Below are 24,317 nucleotides of genomic sequence, written 5' to 3'. Positions count from 1 at the left end.
GGACGAAGTGAGAGAGTAGCATGGACATATATACACTACCAAATGTAATAGATAGCTAGTGGGAAGCAGCTGCATAGCACAGGGAGATCAGCTCGGTGCTTTGTGACCACCTAGAGGGGTGGGATAAGGAGGGTGGGAGGGAGACACAAGAGGGAGTGGATATGGGGATATATGTATACGTATAGCTGATTGACTTTGTTATACAGCAGAAACTAACACACCATTGTAAAGCAATTATACTCCAATAAAGATGTTAGAAAAAACAAAGTCAATTAATGAAGTGCTTTATCCTGTAGGCCACCCAGATAGAAATTGGTCTCATTAAGATCAAATTCCAAGAGTGTTTTTTGCCTACTCTGGGTACCTGAACCTGACTGTCAAGATCAAACCAGGTCTACCTGATTTGAGTATCCATATATAATGATATCAAAAGGGTTATTTAACCTAAGACTATATAAAGAAAATGGAAGACTTCAAAAAGGACTTCAGCCTTCAGTCTGTTCTGGGAATCACATATAGTTGCTCTATACACTTAGATACAAGTAATTAATAAGGGATATTCTATAAGAATTGATATCAGTCCTCCAGTTCTTCTATTTAAGAAATTGTTGAGGACCTTATCCTGTAGGTCCAAGATGATAGTTCTGGTCCTGTTTGCATCCTCAGATCATCCCTGCTCACCCTCAGCCCACGGATCTCTCACTCTCAAGGTCATTCTCAGTCTTTGCCCAAGGATTGTGTGGCAGCCACATGAAGACCCTCTGCTGAGGACTGTGTCCTCCCCCACTGCAGGAAAAACACTCCTTCTATACCTTGGTGATGGTGAGCACATCATAAGCCATTTTTTAGCTATTTAATAATTGCCTTTTACTCGAAGTCCAAGATGAAAATGGACCCCGCATCGAGAAGGCCAGGCTGCTTCCTGCACTAAGTAGCCCCATCTTCCTGGTGATCTCAGCCTAGGCTGCACTTTAGAATCACCTGGAGAGATTTGAAAAACTGTCAGTGCCCAGGACCTACCCAAGGCCAATTAAATCAGAATCTCTGGGGGTGGAGCCCAGATGTGGGTAGTCCCGAAAGCTCCCCAGGTGATCCTAATCTGCAAAGCATGTTGAAAAACCACAGGTTTAACCATTTCATTCACTATATGTGAGCTCTACTTTCACATTCTTTAGTTCACTCAATCTTTATAAGCACCTTTTAAGGCCAGCAGGTATGGTATGGTTATTATCACAAGTTTGTCTATAAGAAAATAGAGGTTCAGAAGGGGTAAGTGGTTGGCTTAAACTCATACAGTTAATTCTTTCTGGCCTTGGAGAACAAACTCCAAGTTATCCCATTGTCAACAGGCAAGGAAACAAGGATAGTCTGACAAGCCACCTGAGAATGAATGTTGATACAAAGAGCAGTTGCTTCTGGTGTGTTCTGGAAAGGAAGTGGGATGAGTGATAGGAGCAGAGGGGCAAGGCCCTAGAGGCTGCTCTCTAGTTCCATGCTTCTCTGCAGATTTTGATGCAGTAGGTCTGGGGTCGGGCCAGAGATTCTGAATCTCTAACGAGTTCCCAGGTAACATGGATGACACCAGCCTGAAGAGCACTCCTTGAGTAGCAAAGCACTGACTGACTCTTAGAGGCAGAATCTGGAATCACTGGGGGTAAGTACAGGTGAGAAATGGTTAAGTGAAAGGCTTTAGGTTCTGCACTGCCTGTATCTTGAGAAAGAACAGCATCTGCCTGGTTACCTCATCTTACCAAACACTCAGTGGATGAAAAAAATAAATGGCCGAAAAACATGCTTTACTAGCTGCTCACTGGCTGCCAGCAGGCAATCTTATTCCAAACCTTTTGCATCCATTTCTGGAACTAGACTTTGCTGAAACTCGGACAGTACACACCTTGACTTGAGTTTGGCTATAGATATATGTTTTCTAAATAGGTGGTAATATTGTAAGATGAAAGTTAATTTTTAATTCTTCTATTTATTCATAGCACTAAACTGGATTAAGTGGCCGTCTTGACTCAAGTCCTGACTATCTTATGTCAAGTGTCTTGACTTGACTGTCTTATGTCTTCACTGTCAAGTGGCTCTGATTACTTTCCCTTTTGCTGTACTCAGCACAATTGCAATTACTCATTTAAATTCAGACTTCCTGACTAGACGATAAGCTCCTTGAGGGCAGGGAAGATATGCATAGTGTACAGCACAGAGTAGGTATGCAATAAATATTTGTTGAATGAATGGATCGTCATCTCTCTCAAGGACTGATACCCAGAGGGAGCCCGGTAGGCCTCTTCAGGAGCTAAGGATGCCATCCTAAACACCATCCCTTGGCAGCCAGCCCAGTTCTCTCTTGCCCAGACTTATTGTCATAAAATATAGTGCAGGAAGATGGAGAAAGCTCAGCAGTCACTGGTCTATGGCCCTGTGTCTATTGTATAAGACAGGACTATATCTCACCGACATGCTCATGCCACTAGCAGAATCTACTTCAAATGTAGTTTCCTAAGCGCAACTGAGAACTCTACAGTTTGCCTACAGCCAGTTGACTGCGAAGTGGGTAGACCCTCCCCCCTTTCCTGGAACCTGACCCCTGGAATGCAGGTAAATGCTAAGGAGCTTCACAGGATGCAGAGTTGGTTTCTGTCCCTGAGAGGGGAACCTGGTAAAGAGGAGGGTCTTCTTGTATATGTATACATTTTTATTCCTTCTTACATTGATCAGCTCCTACCATGTGCCTACACTTGACAACTACTGTGAATTCAAGGTGAATAAGACAGTCTCTGCCTTGAAGCAACTTGTGGCCCAAGGGGGATGAGGGTAGGAGGGAAGACAAGGCAGCAGAGCTACACCCCGTGACGGTCCCGCCAGCCTCCGTTATAAAAGTTCAGACAAGGGGGATGTCATTTCTAAGACAGATTATAAGAAATGGCTCCATGAACAACAAAAAAAAGATTTATTTTTTAAGTGGCAAGAAGGAAAGAGGAGGTAGAAGAAATGGAAGGATCAAAAGCACAGAAGCAGAAAAACGCATGGCAGGTGCAAATCTGGCATGTAGACCTGTGGGGGGAATCTAGGAACCCACACTCATTTAGCCCCAACCTGTGGACTCCTGGGTGAAAACTCTGGCAGTTCCCACGACTTATCTGGTCACTCTAAGGTAATACAGACCTAAAGTCTCTTCAAAACCCAAAACACAGGCGTATTGAGAAATCAAAATTCCCATCCCGTCAAAACTTCTGTCTTGCGTAAAGTCAGGGCTTCTTCCTTTCCCCTCCCCCTACCACTCTTGGCCCTATTGCAGATTAAAAGCCTGGAATCAGGGAGAGGGTGATCATTGACCTCTCTCTTCTTCATCCAACTCTCCTCCTCTTCTTGCTAACTTCTGACCCTTCAGGATCTTAAGTGCAGGGAAGGAGAAGAGGTAAGGAGAATAGGGAAGCTCTTACTTGGCCCAGACTGTTGTAGTGATCTGCGTTGGTATTCTCCAGATGTGACAAGTATTTAAGGCTTACTATTTCTCACAGGGGGCACTTTTGCGGTTTGTTTCGAGGTCTACCTTTTTCCCCAGTCCCTCCACTATGGCTGGGAATCTTTTGCCTTGACTAGGGCATATGTGTCTCCCATCCAGGTGGTCACTTACTGCTTACTCTGCCTTTGGGCATCTCAGGACACCTGCAGCTTCCTTCTGCTGAGTTCTATTTACCCCTCCAAGCAGCCCTTGCAGGCAAGATCTAAAACGACTGACATGGGCTCCTTTGTACATGGCCCCCTCTAGTGTAGTTTATGTGCAACCCTCATGCATTTTTTTTGCCCCAGCAAACTCTGGGAGTGCAGGCCACCCAAAATTGTCACTTCTCCCTTGTTCTGCCATCAGAGCAGCTAACCACCCTCTTGTTCATACTTTAGATTTTCCAGGTGAGAGATTGGCACTGATCCACTGTGCTCCCACATTGCAGGGGGTAAATATTGAGTACTTGATATGGTGGCACTAAAACTACTCTCTCTTGAGTTGGGATGAAAAGGGAGCCTTCTTCACAGTAAGGTGAAGTGAGGTGGAACTCATGATACACCAGAAGCACCTTCCCAAAACTCTCTCCTAGTAGTCAACCACCAACTTTTTTTATATCCAAAGTATGGTTGAGGGATTAAGAAATGTGTACCCTATTTTCATCCACGTCTCTTGAAAGCCCTGTATCTCGCTATGCTGTCAGACTTCCCACTGAAATGTAATATCTATTGCCTCAGAGCTTGAGCCAAAATTCCTTTTTAATATTTTGTTCCACTATGTATTATCTCATCTAATTGTCCCTATAACCTTGTAAGGTAGATAAAACAATTCCCTTCTTAGAGAATAGAGAACTGAGCTTCAAATTTACCAAAGTGGCAAGGACAAGTTTTGAATCCAGATCTCTCAGACTCTAGAGCTCTTAGACCATCCTAGGAGGATACATGTGGCTCAGCAAAAGTACTTGATAAATATCCATTGAATGACTAGAAAGTTGATTTGTCTAGATTATAGAGGAATGTGAATGGCTTGATGTTAATTGATAGGGAGTGAGAAACCATTGCAGAGTCACAGATGGCAATGATAAACAGGAAAGTGTGACAGAGATATACAGAAGAATTTGGAAGGGAGAAAGAATGGATAGGGAGAGGCACGTTTGGAGACTATGGAAAGAGTACAGAGAGCAAGTTATAGAGGATATGGTGAACGTTACTTTAGAGTAATGAGGATAGACGCCAGATTGAAGGAATTTAGAGAGAGAATGGGCGACAAGGAAATAGAAGCAGTGGTTACGTACCAGTTATCCAAAATGTTAACATCTGAACGGAGGTAGAGAAATAGGTTGCAAGCCAGAGGAGCTAGCAGGATCAAATAAAGAATATTTTTCCAGGATAGGTGAAACCTGATCTTGTGTGTAAATAGAGGAGCCAGAAAGTAGAGAGACTCCAAAGGTGCTGACGAAAGGAAGAGCTGTAATTGAGAGCAAGGACCAGGGTAGCAGGGTGGAGAGAGAAGGGGTTAGAAGAAAGTGAAGGACACATCTTCCTGTAAGACAGGAAAGGAAGAGAGAAGGTAGATAAATAGATAATTATGCTGTGAAAAAAGAAGAGGTTGAAGGAGATTGCACCTGATACAGTAAATCTTTATCAGTAAAGTAGGAATCAAAATAATGGATCGGGAATTGGGGACCAGGAGGTGACAGCATCAGTGATTGAGGAAGAGTTTGAAACACCCATTGTGCTATGTGTGTTAAGAAATCAACTGTGGAAATCACCAGTAGATGAATAAGTACCATGAACATGAACCATCTAGGACACTGAGGTTCAACAGTCCAAATCAGCAATATTCTGTGGCCAGGGAGCAAAAGGAGAAAAAGCATGTAGCAAGCATCATCCCAAGCTGGTTGCTGCAGGGTAATGAGCTGAGGGCTGAGAGGGTTTAGTTAGCAAGAGTAGGATTAAAATTTCCAGTCATGGCATCCAGACTGCTCAAGAAAGCCAAGTGGGACCAGTGAAAAAATTTAACAGATTTGTGAGATTATCCTGGGACATGCAGTGGAGACAAGTATTTGCTACACTGGATTTGGGAAAATGGGAAAGGTATAAGCGAAGAGGTTATGGTTATATAGACCAGGCTTACCAGGTTCAGGGGTGGCCTTCTTAGTGAAGGGTTGGTATGCAACAGAGCAGAGTGTCTTCTGCTTCAGTGCCTCATGGTACGTAACCTCTTTGATCAAATTGTGAGTCAACCATGAGTTTAGAGACTAGGAGAAAAGGAGTAGTGGTTTACAGAGAAGCATGTCTTCAAACAATGAGAATCAGAGAAAAGGAGGGACCATAGCTGATGAAAACTCCAGGTTGCCATAGGACATAATTTATCTTCCTTTCTATAATAGCCATTTTTATTACAGGATCTGAACAGGAATATTTAGGACAATGATATGCTGTAGTTGTCCTAAGTTTTAAATGTTGTTTATAGATTGTCTATGAAACATACAACCTCTATTATTTTAAACACAAAGACCAGAGACCTTGTTTATAGTATATACTGCCTCTGGGCATGACTGTACTTAAACTTTCTGAGATAGATCAATTACAGTTCCCTTTCATATGTCTTAGGGTACAATGCCATAGAAACCTTTAATAAAGACACAATGAAAACATATAATTATATCTTGCTTTAGGCAAAGTGTGCACCCTCATTCTGAAAGATACCACATTAAAAGATCTTTATAGGTAGATTCTCATCTCACTTTTGCCCACCAGTGGCCACAGGTATTAAGTCATAGGGTCTCCAGTTACCTAAGACATGACATGGTACCATTCAAATAAGATTATTACGCTCTTTGGGGAAGGAATAAAAATCAATGATACCTAAATCGCTAAAAGAAATTGAATCACAAAATCACTTGCCCAAGGTCACAAAGTGAATTGGGGCCACAGACAATAATCTTTGGGTCCAATTTAGGAAGCTCATTTAATACCCTATTGATCTCGATATACCCTTAGAGGCAGAATCTTGTGAAGTTTAGGATGATGACATCAACCTGAACAAAGTTCCAAAATTGCCCATCAGTTTCCCCCTCCCAGCTCCTTGAACCTTGGTGAGAGCCACTTTGGGAGACAGCGAGCGAGATCAGGCTGTGGGTGACCAGCTCTCCTCACGGGGAAGACCTTGGCTGAGTCTCCAGCAAAATCCTTGAGAATTCCAGGAAGGTGAGCTACCGTTTCCTTTCAACAGTAACACCTAGTCCTTCTGGCTCTTCTCTCCCTTGCAGCTCCGAATGTCCTGGCTCATCCGTGGAGTCTTGCAGGGAAATGTCTCCTTGGTGCTGGTGGAGAACAAAACCGGGAAGGAACAAAGCAGAATGATCTGGCATGTTGCCACCATGGAAGGCTTGAGCCTGTGGCAGTGGACGGTGCTGCCTCTCCTTGATGTGGCCGACAGGTGGGCCTTTACCCAGCCCCATCAATCCCTTTTCCTCTATCAGCCAAAACGCAGAAGGGGGCCTTGTCTTCCCTCCCCCTATTCCTTCTACCCAAGACACACATCCAGATATGCACAGACACGTGCACACACAAATGTGCACACACACACTTCCTGCAGACTTACAGGAAGCACTGAGTTTCTCTGAGGGATTTCCACGCTAATGAGATGAGTATCTCTCACACCTCTGGCCTGGCCTGATTGGCTGCCTCCAGTATCTGTAGGAAAAAGTAAAACTGAACAACTCATATGACCCCCAAAGAATAATCAGGCTTTATATGTATATGGCATTTTCTCTTAATTAATGGATTTTTGCCTTACTTTTCCATTTGACATTCTATTTATTCCTTATTAACAATAAGAAAGCCTGTGACATAGGTAGGACAGGCCTTATGTATCCTCATTCCTGCCCTTTTACAGGGTTCTCCTTCACTGAGAACCAAAGAGGTGAAGCACCAGCAGGTTGGCACTGGAGTGAGGACGGGCGCTCTGGCCAACCCCAGTCCAGCGCTCTGTGGCGTCTGGTCCCCAAAGCAGGTGGATGAGAAATTCTTCAGTAAACCGGGGAGCACTTCTACCAAAGGCCCTGATTCCTAGTTAGATTCTAGCACTAATGTCCTTTGTAACCTTGAACTTCTCTGGACCTCAGTTTCCTCATCTTTAAACTGAGAGGGTGGGACTAGAAGATCATTAGCTCCGCGTGGCTCAGAAATGGAGCAGTAACTTCTCTGCGCAGCTGCCACTTGTCTCCCCAGGATGGCACCAGTCTGCCACCTGCAGTCGGCCTGGAGCAAGCAGTGCCTGACCCGCACAGTTGCTCACGTGATGCTCCGCTGTGTCCCACTGAACCCTCGACAGTTGGTGCTGGTCTGTTCCAGACCAAAAAGTGACGGGGAGGGAGGGAGTCATTTATATAAATGGGACAGAAAAATGGATCTGGAAGGGATCTTTAAGCCATCTTTAATAGGCTAAATGTCAAACCCTACGATCCAGAGCAGCCTCTGCTTTTGACTCCCCAATACATTCAAATTGCCGTTCTAGTGGATCCTTCGAAAAATGAGGGCAAAGGGCTTAAGGCAAAGTGGAGGGTGATGCCAGTTGACACACAGCTTTGTAAATATATAGCTGGGTCTCAAACTCTTCACCCAGATTTCAGAGTCTGCTATTTCCAAGAGCTCATAACTCAAGCTGTGCTGTCATAAGAAGATGCCATCAACCTCTGAGCAGCAGCTTCCCGCCCCTTCAGATGTGTGTGGGTTAAAGATCAAAGCACTTGGACATCCCAGGGCTCAGTGCTGCCCCCAGGACAGATGGATTTAATTAAAATGGAGGAGGGGGCAGTGTGGGCGCCCTCACCATAGACTAGTCTTTTGTCCTTCGGGATTGCGGGGGCTTGTGTGCAGGGGATGGGGAACAGGCGGGTAATGCCAGAGTCCTCCCTCCTGGGAAATGCTAAATTAATTCAGATGAATCAAAAGGTTTTTATCTCCTCAATCCAGCAAGTCCTCTCTCTTTTATAGCCACTCCAGGGGATTTAAGGCAAGTAAGATGTTGACTCTGTTCACTCCCATCGGCTAGAGTTTTCTTTGAAGGAGACTTTGTTCTCAGCCTCCCTCCTTCCTGTTAAAGGCTGTTTACCAGACTGACATTCCAATACTGATATTGAGACCAAACCGTCCAGTGGGGATTCAGACAAAGGCCAGCTTGGTTGAATGATGCCTCGCAACCTAATAAACGTGCAATTACACAGTGGCCCCATTCACCAGGAGCCTGCCCACCACTGACATGCTCTGATGTGGGATGCTGCCCTCCCCACTCCCTGGAACTAGAGATGTTATAGGAGGCATCAAGACCCAGAGGCAAATGAAACTGCAAGAGAATGAGGCAGAGCAGCTTTCACTTGCTAAAATCCAACTAGACTGTAGATGTGACTGCCCCATAAAACTAAAGTAGAACTGTGGATGACAGAGCATAGGCTTTAGAGTCAGAGATTCCCAGGTTTAAACGCTGGCTCAGCCACTTACTAGTTGTGTGACCTCAGCCAATTACTGAACCTCTTTGGGCCTTGGCACCTACATCTGAAAAATGAGTATAATATCAGTACAATTTTACAGGATTATTACAAAACTAAATAAAATAACTGTCAAAAGCATCTATATGTAGTACATGTCAGTGAAGTTTATTTCCCACACCCTCCATCATCATCCCTTAGTTTTGTGGCCTCAGATAATTTATTGAATAAGTGGCACAAATCACAACCACTGATCTTCCAAGTCAAGTCATATTCTATTATTTTTTAAATGTATTTATTTTATTTATTTATTTTTGGCTGCATTGGGTCTTCTTTGCAGTGCGTGGGCTTATTGCAGTGGCTTCTTTTGTTGCGGAGCACAGGCTCTAGGCGTGCGGGCTTCAGTAGTTGTGGCATGCAGGCTCAGTAGTTGTGGCTCACAGGCTTAGTTGCTCCGTGGCATGTGGGATCTTCCAGGACCAGGGATTGAACCCATGTCCCCTGCATCAGCAGGCAGATTCTTAACCACTGTACCACCAGGGAAGTCCCAAGCCATATTCTATTAAACAAAGATAATAAAGTCTACCTCTTAGGCTTGGAGAAGTAAAGTGCTTGGTGAACTGCCTGGCTCACAGTGAATGCTTAGTCAGTAGTAACTACTAATAATAACTATGATATAATAATAATAATAATAATAATAATAATATTTCCCTATCTAGCCTCAGAAAAGGCTAAGATGGCCAGTTTAGCAATAATAACCAGTCATGCAACCCTAAGATGGGGGTAAGTGTTCATGTGAATTTATGGTCATCAATGCTCTGTAGACTTCTTATAAAGGGGAAGCACATTCTCCCTCTTACTTTCAGGGAGAGTGAGCTATAGCTGCCTAGATTGCCAGAAAATGAAAATGGGAGGATGGAGAAGATAGAGGAAGAACATAAATAAGGGAAAGAGACAAAGAAAATGGATAAAAGGCAAAGATCAACTCCCTTCCTCCCGACCCTGAGATAGACATTGGCACCTTACCATCTGCCCACATCCCGTGAAGTGTCATTAGGCAGGTCCTGGCTTCAGCTATTCAGCACCTGCCTCTTGGACAGCTCCCCAGCCATGGACCTTGAGAGGGCAAGGACTTCATTCCCTATGCTGTCCCAAATCACCTCTGCTCCCAGGTTCCCCAACCTCCATACATTACGAAGTTTTAAAAGCAACTTTATTAGGGCTTATGGATTAGCCCTAAAGAGCTCCCAGGCTCTAGAAACTCGTCATAGCCCCTGGGCATTACATGAAACTAGCCTCCACCTAGATATGGCAGTGACCTCCTGTCTTGTCTCCTTGCCTCCATTTTTTATCCCCACCCAATCCAGTCTACACAAGGAAGCTGGAATAAACTTTCTGAAATGTAAATCTAATTATTTCTCATTTTTTACATCCTTCCATGGCTTCTGTGGTTTTTAGAGTGCCTTTCAATTTCCTTTAAAGAGACCTTCATTTAGGCCCACATGTGCTCTATCCAACCATAACCTCACCAGCCCCTTTTTATACATTCTTCTATTACTCTACCTGGTAACCTCATTAAACTTCTTTCAACTCAGTTGCATCATGATAAGTTCTTACTTCCAGGCTTTTGCACCTGCCATTCTCTCCACACGCAATGTTCTTCTACCTTCCATCTCCCTGATTACTACTCTTCCTTAACTTTTTAAAGAAGTGTCCCCAGACCCCTAGACTGTATAGTATACATACAATACAGTCTCATGACTCTTGAAACACCCTTCTAATGACTTATCACTCTTTGCTCTCTGTTTTTTATTATCTAAATATACACGCCAACAAGGCAGGAATCAGGTCTGTCTTATATTGCAGTTTCCTGATTGTCTAGTACCATACCTAACACATAGTATGCCCAATAAATGCATGTTGACAGAATGAAGTACTGAGGGAAATTGCATGTATTTTCAAATTCCAGCTGAATTAACTGAGAATTTCACTTATTGGAATCCATCTAATATTCTTCCTCTGTTCAAACTGCGACTAACAAAACAGATAGAATCACATTTTAAGAAATACTACTACACTGTGTTCTGTGTATCAGAGCAATACCTGTGTCCCATCAGATGAACCCAAACAGCATTTGTTACTCTTGTGACAGGGAGTTCTCTTTAGAGACTTGCCTGGTACCTGCGCTCTCTTTGTCTCTGGGCACTGTCCTGCCAAAATCACTTTGTAAGAAAGACTTTGATCTTAATTGTGTGCCCTGGTCCTTGTGAGTAGGGAGACCCAGAACTGGGCACTTGAGAGTAAAGAGCTGTATTCAGATTGCTCCCACCTCACAGTAGTCCTGTCAAGACTCAGAGAATATGCCATAGGTGTATACAGGCTGCTGACAGGGAGGCATTGATCCATGGAAGGTTATTTCTTCTGTCCATTTACAAACCAGCAAAGTGATAGAAACAATGCCATAGTCTGTCTTCATCATGAAATGATAGGAACTTTACAACCTACTATAAATAGTAGCAAGAAAAATCTCCGAGAGAAGTGCCCAAAATGTTTTGAGCAGTGGCAACGTCCCTGGAGTAGAGATATGTGCTCTCAAGGTAATTTTTTTTCTATTTTTTAAAAAATTTTAACCTTTCTTTTTTTTTTAATTTAATTTTATTTACTTTTTTATACAGCAGGTTCTTATTACTCATCCATTTTATACACATCAGTGTATACATGTCAGTCCCAATCTCCCAATTCATCATCCCACCCTCCCCACCCCCCGCTGCTTTCCCCCCTTGGTGTCCATACGTTTGTTCTCTACATCTGTGTCTCTATTTCTGCCCTGGAAACCGGTTCATCTGTACCATTTTTCTAGGTTCCACATATATGCGTTAATATATGATATTTGTTTTTCTCTTTCTGATTTACTTCACTCTGTATGACAGTCTCTAGATCCATCCACGTCTCTACAAATGACCCAATTTCGTTCCTTTGTATGGCTGAGTAATATTCCATTGTATATATGTACCACATCTTCTTTATCCAGTCGTCTGTCGATGGGCATTTAGGTTGCTTCCATGACTTGGCTATTGTAAATAGTGCTGCAATGAACATTGGGGTGCATGTGTCTTTTTGAATTATGGTTCTCTCTGGGTATATGCCCAGTAGTGGGATTGCTGGGTTGTATGGTAGTTCTATTTTTAGTTTTTTAAGGAACCTCCATACTGTTCTCCATAGTAGCTGTATCAATTTACATTCCCACCAACAGTGCAAGAGGGTTCCCTTTTCTCCACACTCTCTCCAGCATTTGTTGTTTGTAGATTTTCTGATGATGTGCATTCTAACTGGTGTGAGGTGATACCTCATTGTAGTTTTGATTTGCATTTCCCTAATAATTAGTGATGTTGAGCAGCTTTTCATGTGCTTCTTGGCCATCTGTATGTCTTCTTTGGAGAAATGTCTATTTAGGTCTTCTGCCCATTTTTGGATTGAGTTGTTTGTTTTTTTAATATTGAGCTGCATGAGCTGTTTATATATTTTGGATATAAAGCCTTTGTCTGTTGATTCGTTTGCAAATATTTTCTCCCATTCTGAGGGTTTTCTTTTCATCTTGTTTATGGTTTCCTTTGCTGTGCAAAATTAGGTCCCATTTGTTTATTTTTGTTTTTATTTCCGTTACTCTAGGAGGTGGATCAAAAAAGATCTTGCTGTGATTTATGTCAAAGAGTGTTCTTCCTATGTTTTCCTCTAAGAGTTTTATAGTGTCTGGTCTTACATTTAGGTCTCTAATCCATTTTGAGTTTATTTTTGTGTATGGTGTTAGGGAGTGTTCTAATTTCATTCTTCTACATGTAGCTGTCCAGTTTTCCCAGCACCACTTATTGAAGAGACTGTCTTTTCTCCATTGTATATCCTTGCTTCCTTTGTCATAGATTACTTGACCATAGGTGTGTGGGTTTACCTCTGGGCTTTCTATCTTGTTCCATTGATCTATGTTTCTGTTTTTGTGCCAGTACCATATTGTCTTGATTACTGTAGCTTTGTAGTATAGTCTGAAGTCAGGGAGTCTGATTCCTCCAGCTCCGTTTTTTTCCCTCAAGACTGCTTTGGCTATTTGGGGTCTTTTGTGTCTCCATACAAATTTTAAGATTTTTTTATCTAGTTCTGTAAAAAATGCCATTGGTAATTTGATAGGGATTGCATTGAATCTGTAGATTGCTTTGGGTAGTATAGTCATTTTCACAATATTGATTCTTCCAATCCAAGAACATGGTATATCTCTCCATCCGTTGGTATCATCTTTAATTTCTTTCATCAGTGTCCTGTAGTTTTCTGCATACAGGTCTTTTGTCTCCCTAGGTACGTTTATTCCTAGGTATTTTATTCTTTTTGTTGCAACGATAAATGGGAGTGTTTCCTTAATTTCTCTTTCAGATTTTTCATCATTAGTATATAGGAATGCAAGAGATTTCTGTGCATTAATTTTGTATCCTGAAACTTTACCAAATTCATTGATTAGTTCTAGTAGTTTTCTGGTGGCATCTTTAGGATTCTCTATGTATAATATCATGTCATCTGCGAACAGTGACAGTTTTATTTTTTCTTTCCCAATTTCTATTCCTTTTATTTCTTTTTCTTCTCTGATTGCTGTGGCTAGGACTTCCAAAACTATGTTGAATAAAAGTGGTGAGAGTGGACATCCTTGTCTTGTTCCTGATCTTGGTGGAAATGGTTTCAGTTTTTCACCATTGAGAATGATGTTTGCTGTGGGTTTGTTGTATATGGCCTTTATTATGTTGAGGTAGGTTCCCTCTATGCCCACTTTCTGGAAAGTTTTTTATCATAGTTTTTATCAAACATTTTATCAAAGTTTTTATCATGTTTAATTTTGTCAAAAGCTTTTTCTGCATCTATTGAGATGATCATATGGTTTTTATTCTTCAATTTGTTAATGTGGTGTATCACATTGATTGATTTGCGTACATTGAAGAATCCTTGCATCCCTGGGATAAATCCCACTTGATCATGGTGTATGATCCTTTTAATGTGCTGTTGGATTCTGTTTGCTAGTATTTTGTTGAGGATTTTTGCATCTATATTCATCAGTGATATTGTTCTGTAATTTTCTTTTTTTTGTAGTATCTTTGTCTGGTTTTGGTATCAGGGTGATGGTGGCCTCGTAGAATGAGTTTGGGAGTGTTCCTTCCTCTGAAATTTTTTGGAAGAATTTGAGAAAGATGGGTGTTAGCTCTTCCCTAAATGTTTGATAGAATTCACCGGTGAAGCCATCTGGTCCTGGACTTCTGTTTGTTGGAAGATTTTTAATCACAGTTTCAATTTCAGTGCTTGTGATTGGTCTGTTCATATTTTCTATTTCTTCCTGGCTCAGTCTTGGAAGGTTATACCTTTCTAAGAATTTGCCCATTTCTTCCAGGTTGTCCATTTTATTGGCATAGAGTTGCTTGTAGTAGTCTCTTAGGATGATTTGTATTTCTGTGGTGTCTGTTGTAACTTCTCCTTTTTCATTTCTAATTTTATTGACTTGAGTCCTCTCCCTCTTTTTCTTGATGAGCCTGGCTAATGGTTTATCAACTTTGCTTATCTTCTCAAAGAACCAGCTTTTAGTTTTATTGATCTTTGCTATTGTTTTCTTTGTTTCTATTTCATTTATTTCTGCTCTGATCTTTATGATTTCTTTCCTTCTGCTAACTTTGGATTTTGTTTGTTCTTCTTTCTCTAGTTCCTTTAGGTGTAAGGTTAGATTCTTTATTTGAGATTTTTCTTGTTTCTTAAGGTAGGCTTGTATAGCTATAAACTTCCCTCTTAGAACTGCTTTTCCTGAATCCCATAGGTTTTGGATTGTCGTGTTTTCATTGTCATTTGTCTCTAGGTATTTTTTGATTTCCTCTTTGATTTCTTCAGTGATCTCTTGGTTATTTAGTAACATATTGTTTAGCCTCCATGTGTTTGTGTTTTTTATGTTTTTTTCCCTGTAATTGATTTCTAATCTCATAGCGTTGTGGTCAGAAAAGATGCTTGATATGATTTCAGTTTTCTTAAATTTACTGAGGCTTGATTTGTGACCCAAGATGTGATCTATCCTGGAGAATGTTCCATGCGCACTTGAGAAGAAAGTGTAATCTGCTGTTTTTGGATGGAATGTCCTATAAATAACAATTAAATCTATCTGGTCTATTGTGTCATTTAAAGCTTGTTTTTCCTTATTAATTTTCTGTTTGGATGATCTGTCCATTGGTGTAAGTGAGGTGTTAAAGGCCCCCACTATTATTGTGTTACTGTCAATTTCCTCTTTTATAGCTGTTAGCAGTTGCCTTATGTATTGAGGTGCTCCTATGTTGGGTGCATATGTATTTATAATTGTTATATCTTCTTCTTGGATTGATCCCTTGATCATTATGTAGTGTCCTTCCTTATTTCTTGTAACATTCTTTATTTTAAAGTCTATTTTATCTGATATGAGTATTGCTACTCCAGCTTTCTTTTGTTTTCCATTTGTATGGAATATCTTTTTCCATCCCCTCACTTGCAGTCAGTATGTGTCCCTAGGTCTGAAGTGGGTCTCTTGTAGACAGCATATATATGGGTCTTGTTTTTGTATCCATTCAGCAAGCCTGTGTCTTTTGGTTGGAGCATTTAATCCATTCACGTTTAAGGTTATTATCGATATGTATGTTCCTATGACCATTTTCTTAATTGTTTTGGGTCTGTTTTTGTAGGTCCTTTTCTTCTCTTGTGTTTCCCACTTAGAAAATTTCTTTTAGCATTTTTTGTAGAGCTGGTTTGGTGGTGCTGAATTCTCTTAGCTTTTGCTTGTCTGTAAAGCATTTGATTTCTCCATCGAATGTGAATGTGATCCTTGCTGGGTAGAGTAATCTTGGCTGTAGGTTCTTCCCTTTCATCACTTTAAGTATATCATGCCACTCCCTTCTGGCTTGTAGAGTTTCTGCTGAGAAATCAGCTCTGTTAACCTTATAGTAGTTCCCTTGTATGTTATTTGTCATTTTTCCCTTGCTGCTTTCAATAATTTTTCTTTGTCTTTAATTTTTGCCAATTTGATTACTATGTGTCTCGGTGTGTTTCTCCTTGGATTTATCCTGTATGGGACTCTCTGTGCTTCCTGGACTTGGGTGGCTATTTCCTTTCCCATGTTAGGGAAGTTTTCGACTATAATCTCTTCAAATATTTTCTCGGGTCCTTTCTCTTTCTCTTCTCCTTCTGGGGCCCCTATAATATGAATGTTGTTACGTTTAATGTTGTCCCAGAGGTCTCTTAGGCTGTCTTCATTTCTTTTCATTCTTTTTTCTTTATTCTGTTCCACAGCAGTGAATTCCACCATTCTGTCTTCCAGGTCACTTATCCGTTCTTCTGCCTCAGTTATTCTGCTACTGATTCCTTCTAGTGTATTTTTCATTTCAGTTATTGTATTGTTCATCTCTGTTTGTTTGTTCTTTAATTCTTCTAGGTCTTTGTTAAACATTTCTTGCATCTTCTCAATCTTTGCCTCCATTCTTTTTCCGAAGTCCTGGATCATCTTCACTATCATTATTCTGAATTCTTTTTCTGGAAGGTTGCCTATCTCCACTTCATTTAGTTGTTTTTCTGGGGTTTTATCTTGTGCCTTCATCTGGTACATAGCCCTCTGCCTTTTCATGTTGTCTATCTTTCTATGAATGTGGTTTTTGTTCCACAGGCTCCCGGATTGTAGTCTCTCAAGGTAATTTTGAAAGACAGCACCAATTCAAATACTGGCTTGATGTGTGCTTAAAAGTTATCTCATTACTTTACATCTCCCTCGTATAACTGGTTTTCTCCATTCTCTCCCCACTTCATCAGCTTCCCCCCCTCCCCCTGCCATTCAACTGCCACTCCTTCTGCTGGAATTAATTCTACCTTTTCTCTTAGGTTTAAGAGAAGCATAATCCTCCCACACCATCCTTCTGCTGGAATTAATTCTACCTTTTCTCTTAGGTTTAATTAAGCATAATCCTCCCACACCATCCTAAGCTTTGACATGCTTACAGCGCAGAAGCAGATGCTAAGTTCAACTCATTACGAGATGGATTTGAAAACACCATGAATCAAGCCATGCCCTACAAATCACTGCAATCGTACAGCCAAATAGAACGTACATAACTTATCACACATATGTAGGCTCTGTTCCCCAGGATTATCACTATAGAGGCTTTTAGCCACACAGTCTAACAAGAAGAAAATGTTCCCTCTGGAGATATTTAGATTTCTGTTCCCTTTGCATCCTTGGTCCTAATGACAAGTGGTGTGTTTCACAAAGGCATCTTTCAAATGGGATCAGTTAGACTGAGAGTTATGGCTTCATGTACTTAGACCAAAAACTCCTCAGAGTCAAGATTTTTCTCCTAGTCCATTCTTGTTTCTCATTCACAGAATCCCTGTTTTATATACACAATACTTTCTCTTTGTGTAGCATCTTCTGTGTTGAGAAGGGCATTAGAGGGACATTTTCATTACTTATTCTTACCTGAGTAGAGAAGTACTCTACTCAGTGAGTGAAAATCCAAAGTGGAGATCCAGAGATTTACAATGAACCTTAGTTTGCAGGGCTAGTTACGCCCCTGAAAGAGTTGTGTTTGATTCCTATTTTTGTAAGTTGAATCACAGCTTCCTCATAGAGCCATGGAAGTTATAAATGATGATGATTACAGCTAGCATTTGTTGAGTCCTCACTGCATGGCAGTCACTATAACAAGTACTTAAAATGCATTATCTCATTTCATCCTTAAAACAGTCCCTTGGGGGTAGATACTATAATTAATCCCTTTTTTATAAGAGGAAACTGAGGTCTAAAGAGGTGAAATAATTTTCCCTTGATCCTGAGGCTAGTCCGCTTCCTATGTACATGTGTGAAGAAATGAAAGCACAGTGCTTGGCATATAGTTGAAAATTTGGTATATAGTAGCCATTACAATTAACAAAATATTTTGGTTTGGGGATTTTTTTAGGCCACACCTCTTACTCATTTTGAGTTAGTTTCCTTTGCTTCATCCACCCCCTGAGATCCATTGTCTTAATTCCCCACCACCAGCTCCTGCTAGAGACCTCCCCCCGCCCAGCCCTACCCTGCCTGCCTTCCTTCTCTCACACCTCCAGCGGGGCAGCATCACCAGCCCAGGGAGATTCTCCCCTCTTCCTTCCAGGCCATTGTGCCCCCTCCCTGTGTGCCTTTTCAAGTCACCACTCTAGTATGCCTTTGACTAACCCTACTCCAAAACTAGAGCATACGTTCCAATAGGCATCTTTTATTTGCAGATGTGTTAATGTTCCATGTCTAACAAAAGCATAAAAAATAAATACATTTGGTTATACATTTAACGAATCACCTTTAATAGAGAATAAAGTTCACTTCCATAAGGACTGACACAGAAAACTCAGGCCACACAGTCCCCATGAGAAACCAACAGAGGGTCAGGCCCTGCATGCTTTCTTCACCACTGCCTGCCTCCCCTTCTCCAAAAATTTCCATTTGTCACTGCTTTGCCTCCACCCTTCCTTCTCCAGGGAGGAAGATGCCTATGGGAGGATGTCACACCCTGGAATACCCGCCCCCCCATTCAGCCAGTGCCTGCTGCCCTTCTGCTGGGCAGGCTGCTCCAACTGTCACAGCAGCTGCTAAACCTCCCCTGAGATGCTCTCTGCACCCACAGAAGCCATTTACCTCCCTTCCCCAGTGCTTTACTCCTTCACAACGTGAGGTGCCTGCTCTGTCCCACACCTCTCAATAACTAAGGGGTTAAATCAAGGACCTACAGGCAGCTAAACTAGAGGCTCCTCCTTAGAGCTCCTGCTTCCATCTCCTTCCACTTCACCAGAGAGCACCCTGTGAAGATGCTCCGGTGTGAAATGGTACTAACCGCCAAGGTCATCCAGGTATTATGTATCTATTTATCCAGCCAACACTTACTGCCTACCCAGTAAGAATGCCAGGTGATGGGCTTACCTAGACAACAATACAGCCCAGCCCTCTAGGAACGTTGTCTATTAGGACAGGCCTTCAGGAAAACCAGTCTGTTGCATCACAGGGCAGTAAGGGCCGGGGATGGGGAGGTACCAAAAGCAAGAACAGTGTGAGCCCCAGTAAAGCCACAGCTGTTGGGGCTCCTCACTTCCAAGCAGGCTTCTCTCTGGTGGCCAGTTGGGGTTCTCCCTCTGCCACATAAGCCGTTGCCAACAGAAGCAGAGAGTGATGACTGTTGCCCAGTGTGGGCCTGCATTTGTTCGTTCATTCCTAACAATAGAGACTCACTCAGGAGCAGCCCCACAGGCTCCAAAACCAGAGGTGGGGGCAGAAGGGCAGGGAAGATCTCAAGGCTCTGCTTGCCCAGAATGGCAGCTGCCCTTCTCAACGACGTGAGTCTGGCTGCCCTGAGTCCATATCCACAGGGAAAACCCAGCCCTTCCAGGGCCCTCCTCACAGGCGGTGGAGAAAACAAAAGGTGCTCCCCGCCCCTAGCCAGCTGTGGCAGCACATGTGTCCCTTCCTGAAGCCACAGGGGCTGAGGACCTCAACATGCTTATTAACATCGGGCTGAACTGAGAGAAGATAAATGACAGGCTCCAGCGCAATGTTAGGCCAAGCAGGGTGAATTGCACTGACGAAACCCATCAGGCTCAAGGATTTTCACAAGCAACTTGGCCTTGCTGTCCTTACCTTCCCAGAGGGAGGCAGGAACTAGTGTCCCAGCGCTCTAGACCTCCCTCCTTAAGATCCATTCTGCCTCCCCCAGGCCTGTCCCTAGTCCTGCAGCTGTGAGAGAAGCTGTGCTCAGAGACCTGCAGCCAGCCAAGGGCTAACTTTACCCATCACCCCACCTCCAGGAGTGGGTTAGTTGTCAACCCAACCATGTCAGGTGCGTTGAACACACTTGAGTAACTAGGCTTGTGCTACATGATATAGTAGTTGTGGTAACACTACCCAGAGTAACATTAAACCTCCAATCCTCAGGCTGTACAAAAAGAAATGTATTTCTTACTCATGTGAAATCCAAAATGAAAGTGCCAGTTGGCAAGTAGCCTTCCATGTGGTCATTCAGAGATCCTGGCTCCTTCTCTCAGTGGCTTAACCCTTTTCTCCAGTTTTGAAATCCTTTGCCTTCAGACAACCAATGAGGAAAGAGCACTGGAGGATTCTTGCATAGGAAGATTTCTATGAGTCATCACTTCAGCTCACTTTCCATTGGCTACAACTCAGTCACCTAGCCGTAACTAACTGCAACAGATGCTGGGGAATGTAGCCTAGCTCTGTGCCCAGAAAAAAGGGAAATAGGTTTGATGAAAAAAATATATATATATGTGTTGTGTGATGGGATAAGCCAAGGAATACGGCCCCCATCTCTGGCATCTATTAAAGTGTCACTTGAGAATACTGATTCCTTATGTAGCTACTCTGAGCATTGATCAGTCTTCTCCAAGAACCTTCATAATTCAAGGCTGAAATCAATTCCAGGATCTATTCTAAGGTATGAATGTTTCATTCCCCAAATTTTATGATGGAGCGAAACCTCACTTTCTCACTTTTAGTGAGAATTTCTCTCACTAAATTTTTCCTTTCTAAAAACAAACAAAAAATTAAACAAATAAACAGGAAAAGGTATTTTGAAAAGGCTTTAAACTAGCAGGACAGCATAGGACAATGGTTTACAAAATTGGCTGAACATTATGATCACCTAGAAAACTTGCTTTAATGCAGAGTCCTAGGCCCTGCATTACACAGAGATACACAGAGATTCTGACTTAGTAGATCACATACTGGGCCCAAGAATAAATTTTTTTTTAAGTTTCCTAAGTGACTGTGAGGGTCGACCACATTTGGAAGTCACTGGCATAAAGTGTCAGATCCAGATGTCTTGTGGACAAGACAGGGAATCAAGTGCCTGGAGAAGTGTCATTGGCTGTCACATCGTTAGCGAACCTATATTAAGCCCCCATCAAGCGCAGAGGATGGAAAGGGGTGTGTGACTCAGCTTCTTGCCGGGTCACAGGACCTGCATGCTGTGGGGGACACAGAGCATCCACGTTGAGAGGCAAACAGCAACACACAGAGCGTTGTGCTGGGTCCGACAGAGCGTGGCCAGTGTTCAAACGGTGCAGTGACCCGCATGTGTCAGGGCAGCCTGTGTGGAGAAAATGGTCTTATTATAAGCTGGGCCTTGAGGAAAATTTAGGTCTTGAGGGAAATGGGAAAGGGACAAGGGGATTCCAGAGAAGACCATCAGGATAAGCAGAGGCTTCGAGACAGGAATGTTTTATGTGCGTTCAAGAATAGCTAAGTAGGCTATGTCAGAGAATCCTGAGCAATCTCCTTGGAGAGGGTGGCTGTGGATATTAGGTGAAGTATTTTGGACTCTGGGCTGTGGGGAATAGAGAGCCATGAGCAAAGCGATGGGATGGAGGATGGGAAACTGAGATTGAAGACTGTCGGAGGCTCTTGTGAGGGACCAAACATGAAATTATCTGAGCCTCAGAGTGGAGCTCAGAAAGGGAGAAGGGGAGCTGGAGGAGGAGCTGCCTACCAAATGGCACCATCAGCCTGGGACAGGCTTGGGTCAGGCCTCCGAGAAGAGGGAGAGAGTGGCTGGGGTCTTAGCAATGCAGTGTGCAACCAGGCATTGACATATACAAATCAAACATTCATAACTCTGGAAGGATCTGGCCTTGTTTCTTTCTCAGAAAACATCCCAGATCATTGGAGCAAGGAGTAGATGAGCAACTCTGAGCTTTAAATCCTATTTCTAACATTAATTTACTGTGATGTTTGGAACAAGTTTTTGCTTTTGATTGCTGCATTTCCACAATCAAGAGTGCAAAACAGTGAGACAGATCCGGCCTGTGAGGCTGGTTTAAGAAGTAGTTGCTCAAAACAGCAATAAGTGAAGCCCTTTACAATAACAGGATGTTCAGATCTGCTCGAGATTTTCTTGGTAATATCCACAGCTCAGTTTACAAGTCAACAGATGCATACATTTTTCTTAACTCTTAGTGCCTCTGAAAATGTAGCCCTGTGTTCTTAGCCCCTTCTCTTCCCAGGCGCAAAATCTGGAATTGAGGAGATACCTGGGCTGCTGATGTTTGAAGCAAAGCAGCTGGATTTCCAGCTGCCTGATTGACTTCCCATCCACACCTTCAACCTGGCTCCCAACCCCACACCTCACACCTGAGTGATTCTCCTGTCCACAGCACTACCATTCTTTTCTAGGCATTCAGTTCTTCAAAGTCTTCCTTGACTTCTCTCACTGCCCAGATTCAATGTTTTCTCAAGTTGTGTAGACTCTAGCTCTATGGGGGCAGAACCAATAGGGACTTTAGAAATCTCATGGTCAGAGAATAATATGAATTACAAGTCTGTCCGTATTCCTCAAGGTCAAGTTCCATGTCTTAGACATCTCTATACTCCCAGCTACAGACACAGTGCCTGACTCATAGAAGGTGCTCAAATAATCTTTGCTTGAAGGCAGAGGAGGAGATATGTAATTTATAATACTGCCCGAGGAAGTACAGATTTCTAATAAAAAATAATAGAAAACAGGAACAACAAACTAGAATCTCCCATACTGAAGAAGGGCTTCCAATATGAAAATACTCATATTACATAGATTTTTAAAAACCATAGGTGCACCTGACAAGTTTCAGTGACTTGCCCAGGGTCCCACCAAGTATACAGCCCATTCTTCACCCCACTTTACCTTTTGAGACTCTGCTTCCACCACTCAGAGAAGGCTGCTAATTCACCCTCATAAAGATATTTGTGTCAGGGAGAAGGGAACCAGCAACCACCCTCTCCCTGGATCTCCTCTCCATGGGGAGGGCCGCCATCTCTGGCACCACCTGAGCCCTCCAAGCCACAGGCCAGCACGGCAGCAGTGGGTAGAAGATAAGGCTAGTGCTGGAAATGTCTGTGTATCCTGAGAAAGGTGGAGCAGGTGTCCCAGTCTTTCTGAGATGAGTGGGTACAGGCGCTTTCTGGCTCTTAGGGGCTGGTTGTACTTCACCAGTAGTATGGAGGACATAAGAGGCTAAGCGAGATTAAATAATTTGGATGGTTCTGCAAGGGATGGCGAAAAAAGTGGCATGGGAAGCAAGAGGCCCGAGTTCCCATCTTCCCTCTGCTACTGTCTCCCTGTGTGACCTGGCAAGTCAGATGATGCTCCCAGGAGGTCCCTGCCCTTCCTTCTTCAGCTCTCTTCTTATGCTGGTGCCCCCAGAGATAATCTAGCCTCAGTAACTCAGAAGGGGACATCCAGCCCAAGAAGCTCGCTCTCAGGTGCGCTCTCTCTCTCTCCACCTCTCCCTGGGGAAAGTGCATTAATTCTCCTCCCTTGGGGCACTTGACACACTCGAGCCTGTGGGGCAGGTATTTTTGTGCACAGATACCTCCCGATGGGCCAGGCCTCAAGATTTCCCTTTCACCTTTCCCCTGAAAGCCTGGGGCCCAGGGATAGCTCAATATATGGGACACAGAATGAGAGAATGAAAGAGCAAAATGGGAACTTGCTGAAGAACGGCTTCTCCCCGCTCTGCAGTCTGGCAGAACATCCTTGTGGTGGGCCTTTCCGATAGGAGGCACGCCAGAGCAAATGCGGGCACCAGATCCTTAAGAGTCAGCCTCCAAAATGAGCAGAGACAGCCAGTGCCTGGAAGGCTGGGACTGAGAAAGTTGAAGAGTTCTCCATGCTTGCTCAGCCAGACTGAAGATTCATTTTCTCCCCTATTTCACCCCAAAGCGGTCCCTCACAGAAGTCAGATTCACTGTGAAAGATCTCTGTGGCCCTTGGCAGCCCTGGAATCACTCCGTATTGACTTCCCCTCTCTGTTCTTGATGTCATTATGCCCAGAGGGGAGACCACATCAGGAGATGGTAAATTACTCTGTGAGTGGGACTGCTGGGGAAGGGGGGGGCTCCCAACTGCTGAGTGTGGCCTAGAATGTCCAGCCCACCCCTACTCTACCGTGCCGGAGCCAAAGACTCCTAGCATCAGGGCACACGTGCCTGGCCCTGGCCACATTGATCCCAGCCAAGGCTGGTCCCAGGCACCCAAGGCTGGCCATCAGCCCCTCTTCTTCCACTGGTAACTGAAGTCAATTACACAGATAATAGGATGGATGCAGCAGGGCTTTGTCATCACATACATTATTCTAATAGAAATGCATACAGCAACCCGAGCTTTGCGACAGTCCATTTTAGAAGCCTTTTGCGGAGCAAATCAACTGCACAGTGAGAACTTGGAGAAAGCGTGTTTCCTCAGCAGTATCTGCCAGCCCTATCCTAAGCAGCCAGAG

General features: G+C 43.2%; 1 protein-coding gene across 1 annotated transcript in view; it reads left to right on the top strand.

Moving 5' to 3' along the window:
* The window catches only part of ALK (ALK receptor tyrosine kinase), a 756,061-nt gene that overhangs the window by 646,622 nt on the left and 85,122 nt on the right, over positions 1–24,317 (top strand). Inside the window, exon 10 of the mRNA XM_061210871.1 lies at positions 6,783–6,952. Within this exon, the coding sequence (XP_061066854.1) occupies positions 6,783–6,952 (170 nt within the window). The remainder of the gene's footprint in view (positions 1–6,782; positions 6,953–24,317) is intronic.

The sequence above is a fragment of the Eubalaena glacialis genome, chromosome 14 (assembly GCF_028564815.1).
Source record: "Eubalaena glacialis isolate mEubGla1 chromosome 14, mEubGla1.1.hap2.+ XY, whole genome shotgun sequence".
NCBI classification, from domain to species: Eukaryota; Metazoa; Chordata; class Mammalia; order Artiodactyla; family Balaenidae; genus Eubalaena; species Eubalaena glacialis.
This window is presented reverse-complemented; position numbering and strand designations above follow the sequence as displayed.